Raw genomic sequence first — 27,215 nt, forward strand, 5'->3', positions numbered from 1 at the left:
TTGTGTACAAAGTGGTTGTTTTCACTCCCACTCTATATGATTGTTACAGGATAGACCAAATCACTAGGATATCTATTTGCTGGGAACTAACACTAGTCCATTCATCACTTGCCATTGGCGATGAGGTGGGAAGATGTAATAAGGTGTGGGTTCAAGGTAACAAAATCTCTAAAACCTGGTCCTGCTAGACACCTTTGTGGGTGGATAGGTAATGGGTAGATGAATCACATCATGGCTGACTTCTGACTCTGGCTCACTCTCGGGCCGTTACCGATCTCAGTACCTGTTCACAGACATTTGTTAAATTCCCACCTTGCAGCAGTTGATCTAGCGTAAGAAAAATAGCTTCAAAAGGGATCCATAAGATCAGACCTGGTCCAGATACAGCAAACTTTCCTCAGAAGTGAAAGAGTAAACAGCACAGAATCACAAATGAAGAACTTTCCCGAGTGGAACTTGACCAAAGCCAACCAATTAAAAGCTTTCTATGAAGTAGCCAATTCCCTAAGGAGTGTCAGTCTCTCCTTTATCTGTTCACACTATGGGACTGCTGGGCTCTGGAGGAGACAGTCAGGAATGGCCTTCTGAAGCTGTAACAGTTGTTTGGTGAAGACAGTACCAAGTTAGGATGGTGACCGACTTGGAGGGGAACTTGCAGGTAGCTGTGTCCCATGTATCGGCCGCCCTTGTTCTTCGAGATGGAAGCAGTTGAGAGTTTGGAAAGTGCTTCTAAGGATCTTTGGTGAATGTCTATAATGCGTCTTGTAGATTGTAGCAGTCATGTATACTGAGTGTTGGTGGTGGAGCGAGTGGATGTTTAAGTTATGGATTGGGTGTCACTCCAACTCCAATGAATCCTGGGAGGGCCCAGGTTGTTTCCCAGGAGCAGTGAAATCCAGGCTGGTGTCCCAGTGCAGTACGGAGGGAGCTGTTCTTCATTCACCACAGGGTGAGGGCATCTCTGACTAGGCCAGCAATTACTGCCCATCCCTAATTGCCCAGAGGGCAGTTAGATTGTACCACATTGCTGTGGGTCTGTGCTGTATTATTTTTCATATGAGGGGTTAAACCCAGGCCCCACGTGCACTCAGGAGTTTACTGCTCAACCAACATCACAAATAAAAAACCCCGGATATCGGACCACTTTGCTGTTTATGGGATTTTACTATGCAGCTTGGCTGCTATATCTGTAACAGTAGACTTCAGCAGACCTTCACTAACTGCTGTGTACTTTGGGACATTCAGTGACAGTGAATTGTTAACATGAGGGGGTCATAGTTTTAAGCTGTTTGGCGGAAAGTATAGAGGGGATGTCAGAGGCGGGTTCTTTACGCAGAGAGTTGAGAGAGCATGGAATGCGTTGCCAGCAGCAGTTGTGGAAGTGAGGTCATCGGGATATTTAAGAGACTGCTGGACATACATATGGTCGCAGAAATTGAGGGTTCGTACATTAGGTTTACCTTACATGAGGATCAATGATCGGCACAACATCGTGGGCTGAAGGGCCTGTTCTGTGCTGCACTGTTCTATGAAAGGCACTACAGATTTGTAAATCTTCATTTAGTGCTCTGCTCCAAAACTCTTGCTCAGTCTGTATGAAGCAGTGAAGTTCAACACACGGCAAAGTGCTGGGAGATCTGGGAGGGAGTGAGCAAGTAAGGGGGCAGCAAGCGAGCGTGAGGGGGAGGGAGTGAGCAAGTAAGGGGGCAGCAAGCGAGCGTGAGGGGGAGGGAGGGAGCAAGTAAGGGGGCAGCAGCGAGCGTGAGGGGAGGGAGGGAGCAAGTAAAGGGGCAGCAGGCGAGCGTGAGGGGGAGGGAGGGAGCAAGTAAGGGGGGCAGCAAGCGAGCGTGAGGGGGAGGGAGGGAGCAAGTAAGGGGGCAGCAGGCGAGCGTGAGGGGGAGGGAGGGAGCAGTAAGGGGCAGCAAGCGAGCGTGAGGGGGAGGGAGGGAGCAAGTAAGGGGGCAGCAAGCGAGCGTGAGGGGAGGGAGGGAGCAAATAAGGGGGCAGCAGGTGAGCGTGAGGGGAGGGAGGGAGCAAGTAAGGGGGCAGCAAGCGAGCGTGAGGGGGAGGGAGGGAGCAAGTAAGGGGGCAGCAAGCGAGCGTGAGGGGGAGGGAGGGAGCAAGTAAAGGGGCAGCAAGCGAGCGTGAGGGGGAGGAGGGAGCAAGTAAGGGGGGCAGCAAGCGAGCGTGAGGGGGAGGGAGGGAGCAAATAAGGGGGCAGCAGGTGAGCGTGAGGGGGAGGGAGGGAGCAAGTAAGGGGGCAGCAAGCGAGCGTGAGGGGGAGGGAGTGAGGAAGTAAGGGGGCAGCAAGCGAGCGTGAGGGGGAGGGAGTGAGGAAGTAAGGGGGCAGCAAGCGAGCGTGAGGGGGAGGGAGGGAGGGAGCAAGCGAGCGTTGGTGGGGGGGGGAAATGAAAAGGACGATAATCCAACGTATCTTACTCAAACCAGCTTTTACAGTGTGAGAGTGTGTGAGAGGGGTAGGAAGGCACGCTTTACCTTATCTGATTGAGCCTCCAGTGACTTGAGATTGTTGGTAACATTTTTCAGTTCCTCCTCCAGGTCACAACACTTCCTGCATGAACAAGATATGGTGGCAGTGAGAATTAATCGATCTTGCGCACAATCAAACTCAACACAATCTCACACAGTAAACTGAACACAAGAGGAATGCAGATGAAGAGGAATACTGAAGTGTTTAACAATGAGTTGGGGACTGACCAAGTGAATGGAAGAGATGGGGACATCTATTAGATATATTCAAACAACTCCCATGATACAGGCTGGTCATGTGACAGTGACCTGACTCTGTAATCCTGGAGAGGCGTTCTCTTATTAGTATAATAAGAGAATTTAAAGTTTCAATAAAAGTGAAAAAGTCCCAAAACTAAACCATCCACAAATGATGGCACTGGTTTCACACAGCAGGGATTGAACTTAAACTGCATCAACCAGAAGTCAGAATTGTAATGAAGTTGGCTTCAGTCTTCCACAAGGTTTTAACCCATCCAGCAGGGGACTTACATCTCGGAGACTTCAGCTCTTTCCTCAGCTCGCTCCAGCTCCCCTTCAAGGATGACAAGTTTACGAGCGACCTATACAGAGTGAATAAGTTTTAGCAAAATGAAGGATCTGTAGGCAACGCTCATTTGAAACAAAACAGTTCCTAAACTGGCTTCCTTACCATCGGTGGAGGACAGCTTCCATTTTAAACTCCCACCAGAACCACACTGTGGTACAACACATTCCTATCCATCAATAGCCACGTTAGCTCATATCTAATACATAAGTGAGGCTCCATCCCTATATGCGACACTGGACAATCCCTCCCCACCACCAGATGGAAGAGGAAGGCCCGGCAATGACTGATAAACAATTGGAAGTGTTTGGAGTTAGGGAAACAGAGCACAACCTATTGATTTAGAGTTTTTGCTTCAGACTTCTCTTCATGTTCATGATCCACTCCCTCTCCTGTCCCTAAAGGATCTCTAGCTGGCCCATTCTATTTCTCACCTCCCTCACAGACATCACCCAAAAGCTCAGCGTTGGTTTTCACATGTACCCAGACAGCAATGAGCTCTATCACGCTATCTTCACTCACCCCACAACTCCTCTAGTTTGCTGAATTCGCATTCACTTATCTAACTTGCAGTACACAATCAGCAGAAATTTCCTCCAATTAACCATTGGGAAGACTGAAGTAATGCCTTTCCTGCTACAAATGATATTCCTGCCAACAACTCCGAACCTATCCTGGCACCAGTCTGTTTATTAAACCATGGCTGTAATCTTTGACAAAGAGATAAGTTCTAACCACGCTTCCATGGAATTGTTCATTGTCAAGGTCCATGGCATCAGCAGACATTGTCTGCACATCAATTCTATCTACTGCTGAAACGGTCACCCATTCCTTTGTGGCCTCTGGACTTGCCTACATAACAGATTCCAGCCAGTATCCAGATACTGCCTTCCATAAACTTAAGGTCATCCCAAAGCCTCCTGCACATGTCCCACTCACCAACTCTCCCGTCGCTCACTTGGTTAAGCAAGACCATGACAGATTTGAACGCGGGTCCCCAGAACATTATCGGAGTTTCTGCCTGCTGATGACAGCACAAGACCACTGCCTCCCCATATGGAGTGCAGGGTCCCATGTGCTTCACCAAGCGCTGTCCTATCAGTGCTCACCTCTTCGTATTTGCGATCAGCTCCTTCTGCAATGTGTTTTGCCTCCTTCAGCTGCAGTTCCTGGAGCTCCATCCTCTCCTCGTCCTTCATTGCACGGTTCTCAATCACTTTCATACCTCTGAATAAACACAGCCAGGATGACACAGGCTAAACCAGCAACCAGAGCACATCTAACATACTTTAAAACATGGAAATTCGAGCTGGTCAAATTTAGGCTTTGGAAATAAATAAGTCAAGTGGAATCAGAATAGTGGAATACCGATCTAGTCTGTGAAAGGAAGGTGGTAACATTGATGTAGCATTAATCACAGCACATTCTGAGGGCCTGACAGTCATTGCTTTACCTACCTGACTAACCACGTCTTACCCTATCACAATCATGCTGAAAACCAATTCCCAATCCAATTCAACTCCACCCCAACAGATATCGAAGTGAAGAATGAGACAGATACACTCTTGAAACAGATAAACACACTTTTTTATTTGATGAAAATTAAAGTTAACTTCAACTGCAAATCTTCCTGAGAAATTCTCACAGAACGATATCGGACATAATGCCACTAGACCATTCGACCCAGCTAGTCTCTGCCAGCCCACTAATCCCAGTCCTCTTTCTAACCCTAAACCTTCTATTTCTTTCTCCCTCATGTCTTTATCCAGTTTCCCTTTAAATGCATCACTGAATCCTTTCCCAACTAGGATCGGATCCACAGTGACAGAAAGAAAAGCTCACTTTGCCCACAATCGTGACTTTGGTGTTGTGCTAAGTGCCCAGTTCAGTATAGCATATGGACAAAACAACAATATAATATCATTGAACGGCAGACTTTCCAAAGATCATATGTCCCCTTGTACCTAGTCTCAGGATTGAATAAGTTGGGTTGTAACAACATGCTGATATCTTCATTGGGAGTCCCTATGCTATCATGAAGGGGCATTTCACAGAATCTGCTCCCTTTGGAGCAGCCGAGTTCCCTTCCAACAGCCTTTCAAAATTCTCACTGTGCAGCCTATGGCCTGCCAATCATCATGACAAGATGAAGCCTTCTCTAGTCTCTCTCTTTCTCATCTATGCTCCAGCTCTTTGAGCTCAACTTCTTAAGAGCTCACTCAACCCACCCATCTCCTCTTCCCACCCTTCACATTAAGCCAATATTGTAAATTGCTCCCTCACTTCAGATGTTTCCTCTCTCCTTTAAATCTGCCATTGACACCCTTCCAATTAAAAAAGCAACCCTTTACTTCACCGTCCTTGAAAACTATATCCCAGCTTCTAAACTCCCTCTCCTTTCCAACATCCTAGAGCTTATCGTCATCTTCCAATTACTTCCCAGCTCTCCAGAAACTGCCAAGTTTAAATCCCTCAAATCAAGTCCTCGTCTTGTTGCCATATCAAATCTGCTCCTACTAAACTTATCAGTGGTGTCCTGTGTGACTGGAAACATTCCCTTGGTGTTCTTCTCAACCTGCCTGCAGCCTTTGACATGGTGACCACATCCTCCTCCTCCAACCACCCTCTCCACTCTCCTTCAGTGGGTCAGGACTGCTCTCACCTGGTTCCATTCATCTCAAACTCATCAGAGCAAGAGAATCCTCTGGACCTTGCCCCACAACATTATCCAGCAATCTGTCCTTTACCCCCTCCTATTTCTCATACAATCCTGCCTACAGCAACCCTCAACATCAACGGGATACTCTCACATGTAAACTGACAAAACGCAACACCGTCTCTCTTAACTCCTCACTCTCACTAAACTATTACACTTCTTGCTGACATCAGGCCTGAATCACCAGAAGTCTCCTCCAATTAAATACTGTACAAGTTCCACTCGCTGTACAAGTTCCATTCTCTACCTAAACCATTTCCCAGCCAATTGTCTGAATAAGTGTCTCAACGTTTGACCTCGACACGAGCTTCTGACCACCTGTAATATTCCACCTGTTTAATATCTGCAGATACTGACCCCGTCTCAGCTCAATGGTGACTCAGGGTCTCACCCGTGCCATCGTTACCTTCAGTCTCAACTATTCCAAAGCACGCCAAGCTTGTCCTCCATCCCTGAATCCCTACTGTTCATCCTTCCCCAAACCAGATCCCACCAGGGTCTTGCTCACTTGTTTGGTCTTCTGTATAAGCAATGCCTTAACTTGAAAGTTCTCATCTTTGTTCCAAATCCGTCCGTGGCTCTACCCCCACTCCAGCTCACACCTTCTGCACTCGCTGGTCTGGTCTCTTCAGATTTTAATTGCTCCATTACTGATTACTAATGTCCTCAACTACCAATATCCCAGGCTCCAAAATCCCTTCCCCCTAAACCTCTGTACTCCCACTTGCCTGCTGTAAAACATCGCTACTTCATTCAAAGCAGTTTTTATCTCTTTGCTTAATCTTATCATTTTAGATTTGATGTCAAGTTTCAATGATTACGTAACACCATGTGACATTGAATTATGCTCAACTGAAGTAACTACTCATGTTCTTCAGAGGTTATCTTGTGGTGACTGACCTCGCTCAGATTAAGGGTGTTCTCCAGAATTGATCATCACTCACCTCTCGCTCTCATCCGCTGCCTTCTCTGCCTCCTCTAACTTCTGCAGGGCAGTGGCCAGACGTTCCTGTGCCCGGTCCAGCTCTTCCTCAACCAGTTGGATCCTTCTGTTGAGGGCAGCGACCTCTCCTTCAGCCTGAAACGAGATGGCAAAGAGACACAGATTGGGTCTAATTCATTTCCTGATGTGGTCTTTACACAATACCATTACAGTGCAAAGTACAGAGCAAGAGTGATTGGCTGAGGGTTCTCTGCTGGGCTCTTAAATGTGGTTAAACCTTCGAAAGATGGAATAGAATCCAACAATTTCAACTGTAACTAGTCTTTTCTACTCTGACCCAACATGATACCAAATCTCTCAGAGGAACCGCCTAGTGAGTTAGGAAGTTAATTCAACAGTACAGTTCAAAGGCTTGGAGCTTGGAAATACCTCAACAAGTGGAAAACCTGTTATACAGGCCGGGTTAAATCTTTCACCCATTAAGAGTTAGCTCGTCTTGCAATTTAGCTTGCTTAAGGATGTTAGAAGCTGTTGGAAATGGGATTAACAGAGGGTTAAGATCAGAGGCAGTGGAATGAAATCTCAGCATCTCTCTGTTGTGTTTGGTTGAGCAGTGACCCTCAGCTGGCACCCTCATGAGGTGATGACAATGAGTAAAAATAACATCAGCACAAACACAAACTCTTAACCAAAAAGAGACTGCCTGGACTGACGGACAAATACCTCTCTGAAATCTGGACAACATGGTGTCAGCACGAAGACATCCACTTTTCTCAAAGAAACAACTGTCTTTTCACTTACACGGTGTGCATTTCCCTCTGAAGCTAATTGCAGGGAGCACATTACAATCTGCCACCGTTACAAGGACACGTTGGGACTCAGGATGGTGAGAAATCCTATCTCGATTGCCAACATTTAAAAGTGTGTAGCACACCCAGGAATAACTGGGCTCAACTTGCCTCTAGGATCACACCGAGCCTCCCTTATGCCAGAGACTGAAATGCTGGGTAAAGAAGGACCAATATTCATCTGCTATCACATGGCCCAGCGCTACACTGATCAACGAGAGCAATCAGCCAATAACAGAGCCAGACCCGACCTGAAGGAAGCCCCTGTTGACAGAGTGCTGTTTATCATTCCTAAACAGCCCACACCCACTACACTTCATGCCTCAAACAAATCATATTCTACATTCAAAAACGTTATTTCCTGAACAAAATCCATCCAAGATGAATCAATTAACATCATCTGCTTCCACTGGCCATGTTGGAAATTTGTGATGAAGATTGGGAGGAGGGGGGTTTGATGAAGGAAGGGAAATACAGAGAGAGGAGGAGGGGCAGAGGAAGAGGTTAGGGTGGGAATTCTAGAAGTTCCAATGAATGCAGCTGAAACCTTGGACACTATTAGTGGAGTAATTAAAAGTTAAAATTCCTCATTGATGTTGTCTTTCAACAAAGACTCCCGTACCACTGGCTCCCTGAGCTCGTTTTAGCTGGATGTTAACTCTCGTTCATGTAAAAAGGAATACAAGTCCCTTGCAAGTTCTATACTGACCTGTCACAGAAACTTTAAAAAGAAAGCTGCTGTTTTTTGTACTAAATTGATTATCACGCTGCAGCTTTCTCCCAATAATCTTGACTAATCTGTGTCTCTCTGCAGCCTCAGAGTACGCCTCATCACTGTGTTTCACTCAGAGTTCCATACAGTCAACAGTTGGGGCTGCTCAGTAGATTACAGGCCCACACCGTACTCCAGTTACAATCCCATCATCCTGAAAATGACTTCCATTAACCAATCCATATCTCCATGGGTCACTACTCTCTTCACTGTGCTAAGCACAAGACCTCATGAACAAACTCTCTGCAGAGATGGAGGCTGGGACCAAAGCCAAACTGAGAAGTGATAACTAGCAAAGTTAATGGGAGTGAATTTTCCCTCCCATTAGTGTTGGCCCATCTGCAGCCTTTAACATGGTAACCACACCATCCCCCTCCACTGTCCCTCCTGTTGATGGGTCTACCCTCACCATTCCACTTTCATCTGATTACAGCAAAAGGATTCTCTAGCAATGGCCCCTCTTCCTGCATGGTTCCCTCTGTCCCCTCATCTCGGTCTTACTTCTCAGCCACTCAAGTGTCCAGTTTCCACTTGTACACAGAAGGGACCCAGCTCCACCTCGTCACCACCACCTCTGAAACCACAAAGCTTGTCCCACAACCAGTTCTGGATGAGGCAATTCCATCAATGAAATTCTGGGACTATCTAACCATGGGCTACAGCCTCTCCTTTTGCTAGCTACCAATCCATTCACACTTGCCGCCCACCCTCCCAGTCTGAACCCAACTCTTTGCAACCTCAGTGTTATATCTGACTGCAAGGACACATGTACATCATCAGAAAGAGCTCAGCTTTCTGCCTCAGCTCTGCCCCTACCTCAGTCTGTCTGCTGCTGCTGCAACCAATCCTACACTCATTACCACTTTCAGTCAACTATTCTAATGTACTTGAGGCTGCTCTCCCACATTTGACCCTCTGTAAACTTGGGGTCATTCAAATCTATTTGCGCCCAGCTCCTGTTCCCATCACTCCCCTGTTCACTGACCTAAACTGGCCCTTGACTATGCAATGCTCCAATTTTAAAGTTCTCATCCTAGTTTTCAAATCTCTCCAGTGGCCTGCCTGTCCTCTTGTCTGAAACCTCCTCCAATCCCACAAGCTGTTCTCTGCACTTCTCCAACCTCTGATTTTAAATTAAATTCCAACTTTAACGGCTGTGTCCCCAGCTATCCAGAGCCACAGCTCTGCAATTCAGCAAAGAGACCATTCTGTTCTCCTCGGAAAAAAAACTCACTTAGGTCCAACTGGTCAAACGGTTGGCTTAATATAGTCTTATGTGACTTGGTTTCAAATACTGTTGTAAGCCAGAGCGAGAGAGAGAGAGAGAGAGCGAGAGAGAGGGGATGTAAGAGATGGAAAGTTAAAAAACAAAAAGAAAGAAAGAAACTGAGAATGAAACAGAAAGAGGAATGGGAGAGACAATGAGTGAGAAAGCCAGAGAGGGAAGGAACGTGACAATGAAAGAGAGGGGCGGCGGGGGGGGAAAAGAGGGCGGCGGGGGAGGGGGGAAAGAAGAGGGCGGCGGGGGAGGGGGGAAAGAAGAGGGCGGCGGGGGAGGGGGAGGGAAGAAGAGGGCGGCGGGGGGGAAAGAGGGCGGCGGGGGGGAAAGAGGGCGAGGGGGGGGAAAGAGGGCGGCGGGGGGGAAAGAGGGCGAGGGGGGGGGAAAGAGGGCGAGGGGGGGGAAAGAGGGCGAGGGGGGGGGGAAGAGGGCGAGGGGGGGGGGAAGAGGGCGAGGGGGGGGGAAGAGGGCGAGGGGGGGGGGAAGAGGGCGAGGGGGGGGGAAGAGGGCGAGGGGGGGGAAGAGGGCGAGGGGGGGGAAGAGGGCGAGGGGGGGGGAAGAGGGCGAGGGGGGGGAAGAGGGCGAGGGGGGGGAAGAGGGCGAGGGGGGGGGGAAGAGGGCGAGGGGGGGGGAAAGAGGGCGAGGGGGGGGGAAAGAGGGCGAGGGGGGGGAAGAGGGCGAGGGGGGGGAAGAGGGCGAGGGGGGGGGAAGAGGGCGAGGGGGGGGAAGAGGGCGAGGGGGGGGAAGAGGGCGAGGGGGGGGAAGAGGGCGAGGGGGGGGAAGAGGGCGAGGGGGGGGAAGAGGGCGAGGGGGGGGAAGAGGGCGAGGGGGGGAAGAGGGCGAGGGGGGGAAGAGGGCGAGGGGGGGGAAGAGGGCGAGGGGGGGCGAAGGGGGCGAGGGGGGGCGAAGGGGGCGAGGGGGGGCGAAGGGGGCGAGGGGGGGCGAAGGGGGCGAGGGGGGGCGAAGGGGGCGAGGGGGGGCGAAGGGGGCGAGGGGGGGCGAAGGGGGCGAGGGGGGCGGAGAGGGCGAGGGGGGCGGAGAGGGCGAGGAGGGGGGAGAGGGAGGGGGGAGAGGGAGGGGGGAGAGGGAGGGGGGAGAGGGAGGGGGAGGGGGAGGGGGAGGGGGAGGGGGAGGGGGAGGGGGAGGGGGAGGGGGAGGGGGAGGGGGAGGGGGAGAGGGAGGGGGAGAGGGAGGGGGAGAGGGAGGGGGAGGGGGAGAGGGAGGGGGAGAGGGAGGGGGAGAGGGAGGGGGAGAGGGAGGGGGAGAGGGAGGGGGAGAGGGAGGGGGAGAGGGAGGGGGAGAGGGAGGAGGAGAGGGAGGGGGAGAGGGAGGGGGAGAGGGAGGGGGAGAGGGAGGGGGAGAGGGAGGGGGAGGGGGAGGGGGAGGGGGAGGGGGAGGGGGAGAGGGAGGGGGAGAGGGAGGGGGAGAGGGAGGGGGAGAGGGAGGGGGAGAGGGAGGGGGAGAGGGAGGGGGAGAGGGAGGGGGCGGGAATGTAAGAGAGATAAGACAGCAACAATGAGTGAGAGAAAAAAAGAGAGAGAGAAAAAAGAGAGAAGAGAAAGAGAAAAAAAGAGAGAGAAAGAAAAAAGAGAGAGAAAAGAGAGAAAAAAGAGAGAGGGAGAAAGAGAAAAAGCGAGAGAAAGAGAGAAAAAAAGAGAAAGAAAAAGAGAGAAAAAGCGAGAGAGAGAGAAAAAGCGAGAGAGAGAGAAAAAGCGAGAGAGAGAGAAAAAGCGAGAGAGAGAGAAAAAGCGAGAGAGAGAGAAAAAGCGAGAGAGAGAAAAAGCGAGAGAGAGAAAAAGCGAACCCAGTTTGAGTAATTTCTATTCCAGTTCCTGGTTTTTAATGCTTTGCAAATATCTTCTGCAAAAGCAGCCCCTCACTATCTCTGGGCTACACACGCTCACTAACAGTGAGGGTCTTTTATATGGTCTTCATCATAAATATGACAGGAAAATGTAAGACACACGCACATGTTGACCATGTGTTAGATGGTGCGTTGGATTGGAGAGAGCTGTTTTGCGTTTGCTGGTCCCCACAGGAATGGAAAGGCAAGTGATTGATGTTATACAAAAACTGTGGGAGAGAATCTCATCCACACCCCTCAGTGCCAGCTCATTGACTTGAATGCAAGTACTGAGGGCATTTCAATTTGGCACTGCTTCAACAATCATCAGCTCGTCACTGGGTACAACAGTGTTTATCCTTTAGGAGTTTCTAACTCCTAAAACCTTAAATCAACAGCTAACAAAAGCAGGACAGCCAGCTGGAGAACGATAGGTCAACATGTTCTTTGCAACACAGGGGTCAAGTCTCAATAAAATACACAGAAAATCAAAACTGGTTTATACCCCATCCCACCTACATACCACACCCCACACACGCTCACCACCCACCCAAATACGCCCCCACCAACCCCCTCACCCACCCAAATACCACAACCCACCCACACCCAAATATCCCCTCCCCACACAACCCCACTGACCCAAATACCCCAAAACACAACCCCACCTACTCAAATACCACACCCCACATATACACACAAATACCCCCAACCCACCCAAAACACACTCCCCATTCAAGTGCATCTCCACAAACCCCAGTATCTCCCACATTCACCCCTACCTACCCATCCAAATATCTCAATACACACCCCCCCAAAATATCACCTCCCCATCACCATACACACCCCACCTCCAAATCCCACCTCATACAAATATCCCACCTGAATACCACTCCCTCCTCATTGTTTTGTGGTGGTCACGTGTAAACTAATGCTTACTCTGTCTCATATACATGGTCTCCTGAAGAGGAGGACCCTCCCCTACAACACCATCACTGTCAGCACCTTAGAGGGCCTGTCTCTCACCCCTGGCCACAATCCACACAAGCCCTGACCTTACAGCAGAATTCACTGTTACAATGGGTCAGGATGGGACAGCAATCTGATCACACAACAATAACAAATAAGCCAAGACTATTTGATTGATAATAATTAATCCCAGACAAAACCTGCACTCCTCCCATAGCTATTCCACATGCTCAAATGATTTATTCCTTTCTGCTTTCCCTAATCCACACTGGGGTCGTTCCGAACATGGATTGCCCTCTGCGTACACATCAATAGTTTGTGTACTAGTAAAAGCCAATGTCATTTTGTCAATAAAACTTGAGAGTTTTCCAGATATACCTTCGCAATTCTCTTACTGTGTTGTATCAACTAATCTCCTGTTCCAGGCCAAAATGCTCAAAGCTCTCCTCGATCTCATGGTTCTGGTCTGCTGTACCTCTCCCAGGCTCAGTCACCACAGCTGGATATACTTCTCAAGGTGTGATCTGACCAGAACTACTGCAGGAGTAGAGTACCTTTTTATTTGTCATTTCTACCGTATACAACGGATACAGTAAAAACGAGAGTGTTCCTCCAGGACCGAGGGTGCTACATGGACAGCACAGACTACACACTCGTACATTCATATAGTTTGACCATATAGTTTAAGATCCTGTTGTTGATGCTTCTTTGATCATTCAGTCAAGTTAAATAGTAGGCTAAGACTCCCAGATGCCCTTTGTTATTGAAACACTCTATAAACCCTCACTGGGACCAGCATTACCCCCGTCTACTGTCACAAAAAAAATCTGGATGGGAAACATGCCGAATCAACTTGAGTTAGAATTGAGCTAGTAACAATAGATTTGCCAAAAGTTTCAGCTGGATTTATTGGCATCTGAAGATTTTCCTGGAAAGGGAAGAACACGGAGAAGTGCTATCAAGAATTGTAGCTGAAACAAGGACACATCGACAAGATGCATTGTAACAACTCTCTCTGGCTGCTTCAACAACCTGTGTCCCCTACCACACAGAACAAAAGCCAGTAGATACATGGGAACACCACCACCTACACATTTCCCCTCCAAACTGCTCACCATCCTGACTTAGAAATATATCACTGTCAGTTTAAAATCTGGAACTCTCTCCTAACTGTGCTATGAGTACAGTTAGTTCTCCTAAAATGCCATAGTTGCATTCCAGCGAAACCTTACTTAATAGAAAATCGCTTAATAAAAATAATGGGTTAGGGGGAGACCAGCAAAAAATAAAATCACTCAAAAAAAGGTCTAATGCAAAGTATAGCACAGTCTGAATGAAGGGATAAAATTATATTTATTAAGAAAACAAAAGTAAAGTTAACACACAGTACATTTAAAAAATATTGTTAATGTAGGGACAGAGGTCATCATGGTGCATTCGGTAGACTCTTATGCTCAAAAAACTTTATAATATCGAGCTTCTCTTCTGGTGTTATAGCCTCTCCTTCAGGTTCACCACCAACTTTATCATCAGGATGCTTCTTGCTAACATTCCTGTCACTATGCCCCCCCATAATTTCAAACAAAAAAAGGGATAATCTAGGAGGAGTATACCTTTCGCAGGAAGCTGCTCAACGTCTCTCTCTCAGAAAGTGCTCTGTTGGCAGCTGACAATGTGCGAAACGATCACAGCTGGAAACATGCTATTGCGAACAGAGGTAAGTGTTTGCAAAAATATCGTTACTTAATTCCTCAGCAAAGTTATAAGCAAATTGTGCTGCTGGAATGTGCGTTACCCAAGAACTACCCGTATGAAGGTAAAGTCAGCATTGTCCTACCAGACCATAGGGCTGCTCTCTCTCAAAAGAGAGGGAGGGAGAGAGAGAGAGAGAGAGGGAGAGAGAGAGAGAGAGAGAGAGAGAGAGAGAGAGAGAGAGAGAGAGAGAGACAACTGGAGGTGGTTTAACTGGAGTCACCAAATGAACTGCAGTGATTTCAGAAGGCGGTTCGTCCCCACCTTCACCAAGGTCAAGTCCACATCACCGATGTCCCATGAATAAATAAAGAATACCACAATGCATAGTTCCAATATCTTACAAGTTAATCTCTATTCCCTGAACTTTATACTGGAGGGAGCTGTGATTCAATGTTTGTGCTGACTCTATTCAGTATTCACACACCATAACAATATGAAATACTCGCTGGGAGTTGGTAAACTGGGTCCCCATCTGTTCCCCTCAGACACAATATCACCAAAGCTGCATGAATCCAATGCCACCCCCAAACAAAACCACTGCCACTTCACATACAGTCTGGGTCCAGATCTCCCTGACACAATGTCACTCCTTCACAACTGGAAGCCAGGATGATCATCAGTTGATTGTATGGTTTACAGTTGCACTTGTAATTGCTTGGAGACTGAAGCAGCCTGTGCGAAGTGCAGCAGGACCTGAACAATATCCAGGCTTGGGCTGGTGAGTAGGAAGTAATATTTGCCCCACACAAGTACCAGACAATGACCATCTGACACCACCACCCTTTGATGTTTAATGTTATTATCACAAGAAATAGGAACAGCAGTGGGCTGTTTGACTTCTTCAACCTGTTCCACCATTCAACGGGATCATGACTGATCCAACATTCCTCATGTCTATTTTTTTAATCCATTCCCCATAACCCTTGATTCCCTAGATGCTCAAGAACCTATTTCAGCCTTAAGTATACACAAGGACTCTGGCCCCATCAGCTCTCTGTGACAATGAATTTCAAAAGCTTATAACCCTCGGAGATTAGAAATTCCTGCTCATCTCAGTCTTACATTGGTGCCCCTTTGTGCTGAGGCTATGCCCTCTGGCCCTAGATTCTCCCACAAGGGGAAACACCCTCTCAGTATTATACCCTGTCCAGCCCCTGAAGGATCCTGTATGGTTCAATGAGATCACCTCTCATTCTTCTAAACTCCGGACAGTAGAGCCCAACATGTTTAATGTTTGCTCCTAAGACAATCCCTCCCATACCAGGGATCATCCTTGTGAACCTTCTCTGAAGTGCCTGCAATGAAATGATCTCTTCAACAACACGACCAAAACTGCTCTCAGTATTCCAGATGTAGTCTCATCAGCACCTTACACAGTTGCCTTAAAACTTCCCTACTCTTATACTCTAACTGCCCTGAATAAGGGCCAATGTTCCATTAGCCTTCCCGATTCCCTGCTGCACCTGCGTGCTAGCTTTCTGTGCATTGTGCACAAGGCCCCCAAGTCCCTTTGTGTCGCAGCTTTCTGCAGTTTTTCTCCATTTAAGTTATACTCTGTTCTAATGTTCTCCCCTCCAAAGTGAACAACTTCACATCTTTCCACATTTGCCAACTTTTTGCTCACTTACTTAATCCACCAAATTCTCTCTGTAAACTGTTCATGTTATGATCACTACTTCCTTGCAGATCTTTTACTCGGAGGTAATTTATTAAACCTGCCTCATTACACGTTCGCTGGTTGGCTCCATGAAATACTGCTATAGGAAAGCTATGCCCAGTGTACTCTAGGAATTTCCAATTTAATTAACCCAATCGACATGAAGATTAAAGTCACCCACAACTATTGCTCTATTCTTTTTAGATGCTGCTATTATTTGTTGATTTATAGCCTTTCCCAGAGTTTGGTTACTCCCTCCTTTGCCGTTTTGTTCAAACTTTGCCTCAATGGATTTTACAATATCGGAGCCTAGATCATCTCACACAACATCTCTCACAACAGTCCTCATTTCACTTCTTAATAACAGTGCTACACAAACACCTTTTGTATCCCTTCTGTCTCTCCAAAAGGTCAAATATCCCTGTATTATAAGCTTCCAGTTCTGATCTCCTTGTAACCATGTTCCCGTAATGGCAGTGAAATCATATTAATTTACCTCAATTTGCGCTGTCAGCTCATCTACTTTGTATCGGAAAGCACAAAGCATTCAGAATAAAGCTTTTAAGTTTGTTCTATTACCATTGTCAAGCATCCTCTCATCACTATTATTTTACTGAAACAACAACATATATCCTATGGCTACAAGAGTTGTTCAGAGGAAAGGAATTCTGTGGTGAGTAAGTCATCTCCTGACTCCCCAAAGCCTGTCCACCGTCTACAAGGCTCAAGTCAGGAGGGTGATGGAATACTCCCCACTTGCCTGGATGGGTGCGGCTTTAACAACACTAAGTGCTGGCCACACAGGACGAAGACAAGAACATTAACCAACACAGAATTCAAGGCCGACATTGCAATGCAGTATCGAGATGTCATCTATCAGATGAGACGTGAAAGGATAGGGGCCCTGTCTGTCTCTTATATGGATTATACTTATGATTATGACCACATTTCAAAAGGTATTTGGCTATGAAATCCTTGGGTCAGCAAGAGGTCATATCAATGCAAATATTTCTCTTTCTTTCTTTCTATAACTGACCATAATCACATAGCCAGGCTGGTAATAATCGACGGGGTTGTCTTAGCTCCTGGGTTCAGGTGCTGAGGGGAGGGGCGTACTGGAGACCCTGCCCACAGTGGCCAGAAACTTCAACAATTCACGCCAAATCACTGCAACGCAACCAAATCAGATAGCAGACAGCACCCTGAGAAGGGGTCAAACAAAAAGACAAGATTTAACCTTTGGAAAAGAATTGAACTCCCTACCTAATCCCAGAGTTGTAAATGTACAAAATGGAATCGGAGTACACTGCTAATGGGAACATTCAAACGTCCCTGCTAAAGTAAAGTGCATTTTATAACTTCATTTCCACATCTGTTGGGCCGAAGGGCCTGTTGCCACACTGTAAGCAATCTAATCTAATTTCATCTGAAAGGTGGCACCTCTGATAGTGCAGCACTCTCCCAGTGCAGAATGGCAAGCTAGGTGATACACTCAAGTCTCTAGTGTGGGACTTGAACTAACAACCTTCTGCCTCAGGAGGAGACAATGACATCAGGAAGCAGTCCTGCATACAAAGGGTTATGGGAATTTGTAACTCCACGTAAAGCTATTGTGGTCAGGGGCCAATTGATTTGCTCAATTAACATATACAGAGGAACCTCGATTATCCGAAGGACCCAGGTGGAGAGTATTTCATTTGTATAACCAAATGCCGGGTAACATAGATAGCCAAGCATCGGCACCTTGTGATCTTGTTTGGATAACCTGAAATTCGGGTAATCGAATGCTGGATAATTGAGATTCCTCTGTAGAGGGTTTTTGGAATCAAAGTGGATACAGGGAGAGGGAGGACAGGTTGAAATGAATGGGATAACAGGTTTAAGGGCCTGAGTGGTCTTTTCCTGTTCAGACACAGAATTGTAGAATTCTACAGTATGGAAGCAAGCCATTCAGCCCATCAAGTCCACACTGACCCTGCAAAAAGCATCCCACCCAGACCCATCCTACCCTAGTAACTCTGCATTTCCCAATGTCTATACCCTTGAACATTATGGACAATTTAGCATGGCCAATCCACTAAACCCGCACATCTTTGGACTGTGGGAGGAAACCGGAGCACCCGGAGGAAACCCACGCAGATACGGGGAGAATGTGCAAACTCCACACAGCCACCTGAAGGTGGAATTGAATCCGGGTCCCTGGCGCTGTGAGGCAGCAGTGCTAACCACTGAGCCACCGTGCCACCCTGGACATTTATAGGGCAGCACTAAGAGTAGGGAGGTACTAGAAAGTGTTACCACGCCGGAAGAAACGTCAGCTCAGAAACTGAAAATATAACCACAGGTTGACTGGGGATTTGTTGTGTGTGGTTAAAGTTCTTTAGGTTCTCGTTGCTGCCCTGAGGAGAGTAATTACTAAGATGCGCCCCACTCCCTAGCACCCATCCTACCCAGACACATGGGGAACGGGACTGTGCCTCACAAAGAGTGTCACATTGTTCTCAAATGCCAGCCTGCAGCTTCAACAAGGCAGGAAGCCTGTTCCAGTGAGAACAGCTGCCTGTTACACAAAAGTACAGTGGAGTGGACAGAGTCAAGTTTACTCCAAAAACATTAATTACATTAAAGTGACATTCCCTTTAAAACAACCGCTGCCAAATTAGCCGCTGTGCTTCGGTGAAAGGAGATTAACTTCTTGCTATTTAGTTTAATCAACCTTCAAAAGTTTAAAAGCAAACAGCAGGATTTCCGAGCGATCAGGGTCAGTTCTTGGCACCAGAAACCCGCCCACTCTTCCCACTGATGGGACTCAACCTATTCCTTATATGGTAAAACTCAGCTCAAACAGGGTGAGACTGCTTGGTGCGGAGTGTAACAGTGAGACAGACTCGCACTCATCCAGCACCCACAGAACAGGGAGCCCCCACATTCCTCAGATACCAATGCTCTTGCAGACTTCCTCAATTTCAGTTCCTTTGAGATCTGTCAAGTATTTCCACCCAGTGAACAAAACACAAATCAAAAAATGTGACATTCCCCTCCTCCCTCAGACAACCCTATAAATAGCACCGTGCGGAGTTATGGGGTCTCTCCTCCCTAGGAAAGGCCTCTTTTGTTGCCAAGGTAACAGAGAGAGTTCAGTTTTCACTCTGCTTTTTCAAAAAAAAACCTAAAGGTGGAGCTTGATGGAAAATAGAACATTTAACCACCCTGAGAAAAGCTGAATTGCATAACTGTTATGTCAACTTTCTGTTTTACATCATATAGTCTTCATAGTGAGCGTGTATTTCCCACATGCAACAGGCCAGGAATTTAACACTCTGTGGACTGCAACACACAATATTGCGGTCAGTGGCATTTTCACAGTAAAACTTCAGAAGTATCCCAGACTTCAGATTCTAAATGGTAAATCATCAGCCAAGTTCCTAAGACAACACAAGATAAAACAGCTCCAGGTCGTCCACATTTGCAATTAACCTCCGGTTCCAAGGCATGGTTAACATTAGCGGGTCTTTGCTTTCTACTGGGAGGACAGGGACAAAGAGAGGAGTAAGGAACCATTCTTATTGTGGGAGGCCTGACAACTGCACCAAGAGCCAAATCCCAGCTACTACAGTCCGGAATCAGCAAGATGATTCCTGATAAGAAACATTCCTGTAAGGGGAGTCAGGAAGTCCAGATTTTCCAAGTAAGAGAACTTGGAGAGACAGTTTGAGTTTGAACAATTCAAACTGGCTTTTACCTTTATAGTGTATCGCTGTTACAAAAGGAAATTTCAACATCCGACTGATTAGTCAGTGTCTGGTACAACGATCAAATATTACTTAAAATACATCATCTTGGCTGGATTGCCTAATGAGCAACTCACTGGCTTGATGTGAACTTGATAAAGCCAAAATGATTAACCTCTTACATTTCTTTGATAACAACTGGATGGATCTCAGAAGATGCAATTTTGGCCAGATCAGGTGTGTGAGGTGGTGATGTTTCTGATTTCCAATGGGTGAAGGCACAAATTAGTGTCATTGGGCACTGACCGGGTTTCAGTTAGACCTTTAGCAAATTGGTGGCTGTAGCAAACGCTTTCCCCAATAAAAGGGAAGTTTCCACTGTCCCAGAGGATAATGGATTAGCCATGATAAATGCAGGGTTAGAGAGGGTAGGCAGCTGGATCTGGATCTTTGGAGAGTTGGTGCTGACTTTATGGGCCCAAAGGCCCGTTCGCACACTGTAGGGATTCAATGGCAATAGGGCTGTTCTCTCATTAGAGAGAGAGATAACTGATGATGGTTTAACCGGAGAGTCACCATACCTCAGTCAAGGAGCAAGGTTGAGAAAGCAGTATGTTCATGGTAACTTCGGTGAGTGCAGGAATTAAACCCACACTGTTGGTATCACTCTGCATCTCAAACCAGCCATCCAAACAACTAAGCAAACCAGCTCCAAGATACTGTTCCAAGGCTACACTGATAGGGCGGGAGAAGGTTGGTTTACACATCACCACCAGCAGACTGACTGCTCTAACAACTGTCTGCTCTTACTGTAAATCTGTTCAGAGAATTGAAGACTAAAAGCTCTTCCCACTCTCAACCTCATTACCAGCTCATTTCAAACTTGGCTTCCAGGAGCTAACCACTGACATGAAATAATCTAAAAGTTTTCCGTGCACTTTCTGAATCAACACAATTTTGTTAAAAATGAACATTATGGGCCTTGCCGAAATTTTAAAAATTTCTTCACAGAACTTGGGACAGAGCAGTGAGCTCAAATTACAGATGTCCTTTGACCTTTCCGCACAGAAGAATCTGCGGAGCAAAATCAACCTGCTCCCCTCCCAATTCTGGATGGCTTTCAAAACAAGTAAACCATCACCCCGCCAACGACCCTGGGTGGTGCTGAAAAGTCCACTCATCCTCCAACCTGCAAAAACTATAAATCCCACAGACTGGGACACAGTTTAATCTCATCTCAAGGAAGCTGTTTCAGTGAGAAGATAACAAAGGCAACCCAGGTGACTTCTATCATTTGTGTACTCTCAACATCAGGCTAGTTACTAAGCGAAGCAACTAATCTTCCTCATTAACAGAGGCAGTTGTGACATGGAGTCACAGAGGTGTACAGCATTGAAACGGACCCTTCAGTCCAACCTGTCCATGCCGACCAGATATCCCAACCCAACCTAGTCCCACCTGCCAGCACCCGGCCCATATCCCTCCAAACCCTTCCTATTCATATACCCATCCAAATGCCTCTTAAATATTGCAATTGTACCAGCCTCCACCACATCCTCTGGCAGCTCATTCCATACACGTACCACCGTCTGCGTGAAAAAAAACCATGGAGGGGAAGAAATTGGGGGGGGTGAGAGACAAGTGCAAAGGTCACCTGCTACTTCCAAACCCACTGTTCAGCTCATGTCTCAATGTTACTCCGTTGCTGTATGTATCCCTCTAAAACCTTACATTAAAATGAGCATTTTGGCAGAAAGTAGCATATTGATTGCTTCTACGACCTCCTCAGTTCCACAGACTGACCACTGGAATATTGTATCTCGAGTTCAGTTTTCAATTCCCCACTGTCCAGCTCCTCTTGTTTCACTGTTCTGGACAAGTCTATCCATTCTGAAATACTTACTACTCACTCATGCACTTCAGTGGCTATGCCAGTATTTATTGCCTGACCCTAGTTGCTCGAGAAGGTGGTGGTGAGCTGCCTTCTGGAACTGTAGCAATCCATGTGCTGTATGTAGGTCCACAATGCTGTTAGGGAGGGAGCTTCAGGACTGTCCAGCCACAATAAAGTAATATCGACATATTTCCAAGTGAGGTGAGTGGCTTGGAGGCCAACCTGCAGGGGCTGGTGTTCCCCTGTATTTGTTGCGGTTGTCCTCCTAGATGGAAGTGGTCGTGAAAGGGTTTGGAAGATGCAGTCTACAGAGCCTTAGTGAATTCCTGCAGTGGGTCTTGCTGCTACTGAGCATCAGTGGTGAAGGGATTGAATGTTTGTTGCTGTGGGGCTAATGCCGAAACGTTGATTTTCCTGCTCCTCAGATGCTGCCTGACCTGCTGTGCTTTTCCAGCACAGCACTTTTCAACTCTGATCTCCAGCATCTGCAGTCCTCACTTTCTCCGAATTAAGCAGGCTGCTTAGTCCTGGATAGCGTCAAGCTCAGTGATGGTTAGAGCTGCACCCATCCAGGCAGGTAGGGAATATCCCATCACACATCTGACCTGTGCCTCATACAGGCTTTGAGAGTCAGGAGGTAAATTACTCTCCGCCCTTGTAAATCCTAAAAAAAAACCCCACAGCTCAACCATCTCTACGCCGATGAGAACACATCCAGAAACAAGTATCCTGTGGGTTCCCACGGTAAAACTTTTGTGGAAAAGGAAACTGAAGCAGTTGGAAAGTTGTCACATTTTCTCAAGTGCTGTTCCGTTCACAGATATTTAACGATGAAACATTGTGGAAGAGGCCATCAGCTCTGTTCACAGTCATCGCAAACACGATGCGTGATAGTCCCTTTCAGCCCTGGATCAAGGAAGTCTCTCTGTCAAAGCTGATAGTTGCAATCTCTCACAATAACGTGAAGCATTCCAGTTGGATGAAGATGTTTTCATGATCATTAATATCAAGTGACATATTTGCGGTGAGGCAGGTAGGCGAGGGTGGATTTAAAATATAAACAGGCTAAGGGGATTAAATTACAGGGAGAGATTGCAAAAGAATTGCCTTGGGTTTGAGATACGGAGAGGTGAGCTACCATTTTAAAACACCTGGATTAGATTAATATGGTCAAAAGGAAAGTAATTCCTCTCACAGAGAGGAAAAACAATGAAACTAAGTCATGGAAAACATAGAAATGAAAATTTTATCAAGTTAGAGCTAGGCCATTCAGAAGTAGAATCAGGAAACATTTCCTCTCACAAAACTAGAAGTGTGAGTGGTGGGAAGTTTGTGCATCAAAATGTTTTGTTGTGTGCGGCTTTGGTCTTCCTGCCTAAGGCCATATATGAAGGGTGCAGCAGAGGTTCACTAGGACTGATGCTGGAAATGACGAATCATGGAATTTTACAGGACAGAAGGAGGCCACACAGCCCATCATGTGTATACTGGCTCTCAGAAGAGCTACCCAGCAAGCCCCATTCTCCAAGACTCTCCCATCAGGAGGGATTGGTTTAGCGAGGCCTGTATTCACTAGGGTTTAGAAGGATAAGCGGGGATCTGATTGAAAAGTATAAAACTCTAACAGGGCTGGAAGATTAGATGCCAGGGAAGAGGTTCTCTCTGGGTGGGGAGTCTACAGATAGTCTCAGGATATGAAACAGATGATTTAGGACTGAGATGAGGAAACATTCCTTCACTGAAAAGGTACTGAACCCGTGGAATTATTTACCACAGAAAACTGTGGAGGCCAGTTACTGAATAGCAGTATAGTCAAGCAAGAGATAGCGACATGTTCATGGGGAGAAAGCGGGAATATGGCTGTGAGGTAGAGGGTCAATCATGATTCAATTGGAAAGGGAAGTAGGTTGAAGGGCCAAATGGCCTATTCCTGCTCTGGGTTTCTAAGTTTCAATACTGGGGCCTTACTTTAATCTGACCAGAGCACGTCCTTTGCTTCTTTCTTCAGAACTGCCCTGAAAAGGTTAGTTCAATGGTGTTTCTTTCTCCACAGATGCTTCCACCACCTACTTCCAGAGTTTTCTGGAGACATCATTTCTGAATGAAGGAATGGAATTTATCAAGTTAGAGCTGGGCCATTCAGGAATAGAATCAGGAAATGTTTCTTCTCACAAACTAGAAGCGAGAGGTTTGTGCGTCAAAACGTCTTTTTTAAGTAAAGATCTAGAATCATCCGTCTCAAAAGGTAGGATGTTGTTAGAGAGAGTTGCAGCTTTCAAGATGAAGATTGTGAGGTTTGCTGATGGTGAAGGGTACTGAGGGACCTGGAGGTAAGGCAGCTGCAGGTCAGCAACGATCTAACAGAATGTCAGACCAGACAGCACCATAGAGTCCTACAGCACAGGGACAGGCCCTTCGGCCCAAACTGGGCCATGCCGACCAAAATGTCCATCCACGCTAACCCCATTCCCCTGCACTTGGCCCATATCCTTCTAATCCTTTCCTATCCATGTATTTGTCCAAATGCCTTTTAAATGTTGTTAATGTACCTGCCTCAACCATTTCCACTGGCAGCTCAGTCCATATGTGCACCACCCTCTGGGTAAAAATCCATCCCCTCAGGTTCCCTTTTATCCTTTCCCCTCTAACCTTAAACTGATGCCCTCAAGTCCTCAATTCCCCAACCCTGGGAAAAAGACCGAGTGCATTCACCCTATCCATGCCTCTCATGAAAAATGTCATTACTTGTCCAGCCTCTCCCTATAACTCAGACCCTTGAGTCCTGGCAACATTCTTGTAAATTTCTTCTGCACTCTTTCCAAGGATGTTTAAGAACATCCCTCCTATAGCAAAGGTGACCAAAACTAAACACAATACTCCAAGTCAAAACGTGGGTGCCGGAAGTGCACAGCCAGACAGGCAGCATCCAAGGAGCAGGAGAGTTGATGTTTCAATCATAAGCTCTTCATCAGGATGAAGGGCTTATGCTCGAAACTTCGATTCTCCTGGTCCTCGGATGCTGCCTGACCTGCTGTGCTTTTCCAGCACCACGCTCTTTGACTCTGATCTCCAGCATCTTGCAGTCCTCACTTTCTCCACAACACTCCAAGTGCGGCCTCACCAATGTCCTGTACAACTGCAACATAACTTCCCAACGTCTATACTCAATACCCTGACTGATGAAGGCCAGTGTAACAAAAGCCTCATTCACCACCCTGTCTACCTGTGACTCCACTTTCAGAGAACAGTGCACCTGAACTCCAGGGTCCCTCTGTTCTACTGTACTCCTTAAGGACCTACCATTCACCATGGAACTCCTACCTTGATTTGACTTTCCAAAATGCAAGACCTCACACTTACCCATATTAAACTCCATTTGCCATTTCTCGGCCCACTTCCCCAGCTAATCAAGGTCCTGCTGCAATTTCTGATAACCTTCCTCACTGTCCACAATACATCCTATTTTAGTGTCATCTGCAAACTTACTGATGATGCCTTGTGCATTCTTGTACAAATTATTGCTGTAGATAACAAACAGTAATGGACCCAGCACCGACCCTCCACAAGTCACAGATAAAGGGCTTCATTGTCTCTCTCATTTGCTGCAGCAGATAATTAAAAGTAAAATATTATGGGTTAAAAACAGCCAGTTCTGTCCACAGCTGATTTATTCGCATGACAGGGCAATTCCTTTAGACGGACCGCAGATCCAAAATGATGGACATCTCCGAGTGACAGAAAGGCCAAAACAGGATATCCTCAACTGGCAGAATTCCCTGCGAGGTGGATGGCTGAGTCACCAGTGTGGGCTGCTGCTCCAATACACAGAACAGTCTGTGCTGATGAGCTGGAATTTGTGTGAAGATATTGCATGGACTTTTGGGGGTTGGGGGGCAATCATTCAGATGAGATATATTAAACCGTGAAACTGAGACCCCAAATCTGAGCTCTCAGATCCCGCACAGTTTGAGAAGGTCAATATTTTTGCCACTGCTCTCCAAATTCTGTGGCACCACGACCCCCATTTACCTGCTCGGCGAAGGTCTGTCGGAATTCAGTCCGAACTCCGCAGCACCCATTACTGCCGCATATTTTGAGAGAGCCCAAAATACTTGGAAAGGCCAGTCTCTAGAGACGACGTCGAAATACATTATCTGACCTCCGCATTGCTGTCAGTGGGCATTGGCTAAGAGTAAAGGGTTACCACTTGTCTTATCTTAGACCAGCGTATACTCTGCTTCACAAGTACTTCTTCGGCTGTTAAGCATAAAGACACTATGGAAATAAAAAACTTTGATAAAGAACTCGGAAGAGAACTTGAGGGAGGAGGAGGAGGCCTCGCTTGGTAATCTCAATGCTCTACACAACCATCTTGGCTCCTCAGCAGCTGGAATATTCACAACCCACTGAACATTTGTACAGGAAGCGGGCTGGACTGCTGGAATCTTTGTACGGCGGTGATAAAAGGCAGCTTGTTTTTCCAAACTCAGCTCATTATGAAGATGGCCTCTCGCAGGCAGCTGCTGACTCAGTCCCATCAGTCTGAGGTTTTCAGCCATAGCAAAGACACACAGGGCCCTCCGAGGTGAAACATCTCCTGGACAGCAGGTAGATAACGTCAACCGGTCAGAGCTCAATCGAGCATTTAGATCCTTCCACTGAATTCAAACTCCACCATTATTTAATGTTATTTGAATACACTGGGGGAACACATGAATAGAAAGCAACTGTCAATGTGACCAAAAAGAGAATTTAAGTGACTTAAAAAGGCAGGACTTCTACTGTTAATGGTAGGACCCCAGGGGGTGTTGCTGAACAAAGAGATCCTGGGTGCAGGTGATTAGTTCATAGAAAATGGAGTCGCAGGTAGACAGGCTGATGAAGAAAGCATTTGTAAAGCTTGCCTTCATTGGTCAGAACACTGAGTATAGGAGTTAGAATGTCACGCTGCTGTACAGGACATTGGTGAGAATACAACTTTTAGAATACTGCATACAAGTCTGGTCGCCCTTCTATAGGAAGGATGTTGTTACACTTGAGGGTGCAGACAAGCTTTACAAGGATGCTGCCATGGTTGAAGGGCTTGAGCTTGAGGGAGCGGCTAAATAGACTGGGCCTTGATGTCCCTGGATTGTCAGACACAGTGGGGCATGGATAGGGTAAATAGACAAGGTCTTCTTCCCAGGGTAGAGAAGTCCAAAACTAGAGGGCATTGGTTTAGGGGGAGGGGGAAAAAATTTAAAAAGGACCCCAGGGGCAACATTTTCATGTAGAGGGTGGGGTGTGGATGGAACAAATTGCCAGAGGAAGTGGTGGAGGCTGGTACAATTATATTTAAAAGGCATCTAGATGGTATATAAATGGAAGGGTTTAAAGGAATATGGGCCAAGTGCTGGCTAGATTAATTTAGGATATCTGGTCGGTGTGGATGAGTTGGACTGAAGGGTCTGTTTCCATGCTGTATAACTATAATTCTATGAGATCTAATTTCTCTGGACCCGGTCCAGAGGAACTTGACTTCCCAAACTCCGATAATCTATGTTGTGCCATCACTCAAAATGGACATCTAAGCAGGGCCTAAAACAACAGGCTTTCACTGTCATCTGAATATTAATAGGTCGGCTCACATCCCCTCAGCACATGTACATACCCAAAAGGGAACGTGGTCATGAGCACCCGGTATCTCTGAATGCCAGGTTCGTGAGGGCTAGAGAGGGTCAGGGTAGTGCAGAGCG

The 27,215-nt window shown here is 46.9% G+C and overlaps 1 protein-coding gene across 1 annotated transcript in view; it reads right to left on the minus strand.

Moving 5' to 3' along the window:
- Nucleotides 1-2,451: 2,451 nt before the first annotated feature.
- LOC122565150 (uncharacterized) overlaps nt 2,452-27,215 on the minus strand; it is a 103,038-nt gene continuing 78,274 nt past the window's right edge. The window contains exons 3-6 of the mRNA XM_087975940.1: nt 6,737-6,870; nt 4,186-4,303; nt 3,022-3,092; nt 2,452-2,572 (exon numbers count right to left, since the gene is read on the minus strand). Of these exons, the coding sequence (XP_087832066.1) occupies nt 2,452-2,572; nt 3,022-3,092; nt 4,186-4,303; nt 6,737-6,870 (444 nt within the window). The remainder of the gene's footprint in view (nt 2,573-3,021; nt 3,093-4,185; nt 4,304-6,736; nt 6,871-27,215) is intronic.

This window comes from Chiloscyllium plagiosum, unplaced genomic scaffold (assembly GCF_037043375.1).
Source record: "Chiloscyllium plagiosum isolate Xiang-an unplaced genomic scaffold, Cpla_swu_hap1 HiC_scaffold_28, whole genome shotgun sequence".
NCBI classification, from domain to species: Eukaryota; Metazoa; Chordata; class Chondrichthyes; order Orectolobiformes; family Hemiscylliidae; genus Chiloscyllium; species Chiloscyllium plagiosum.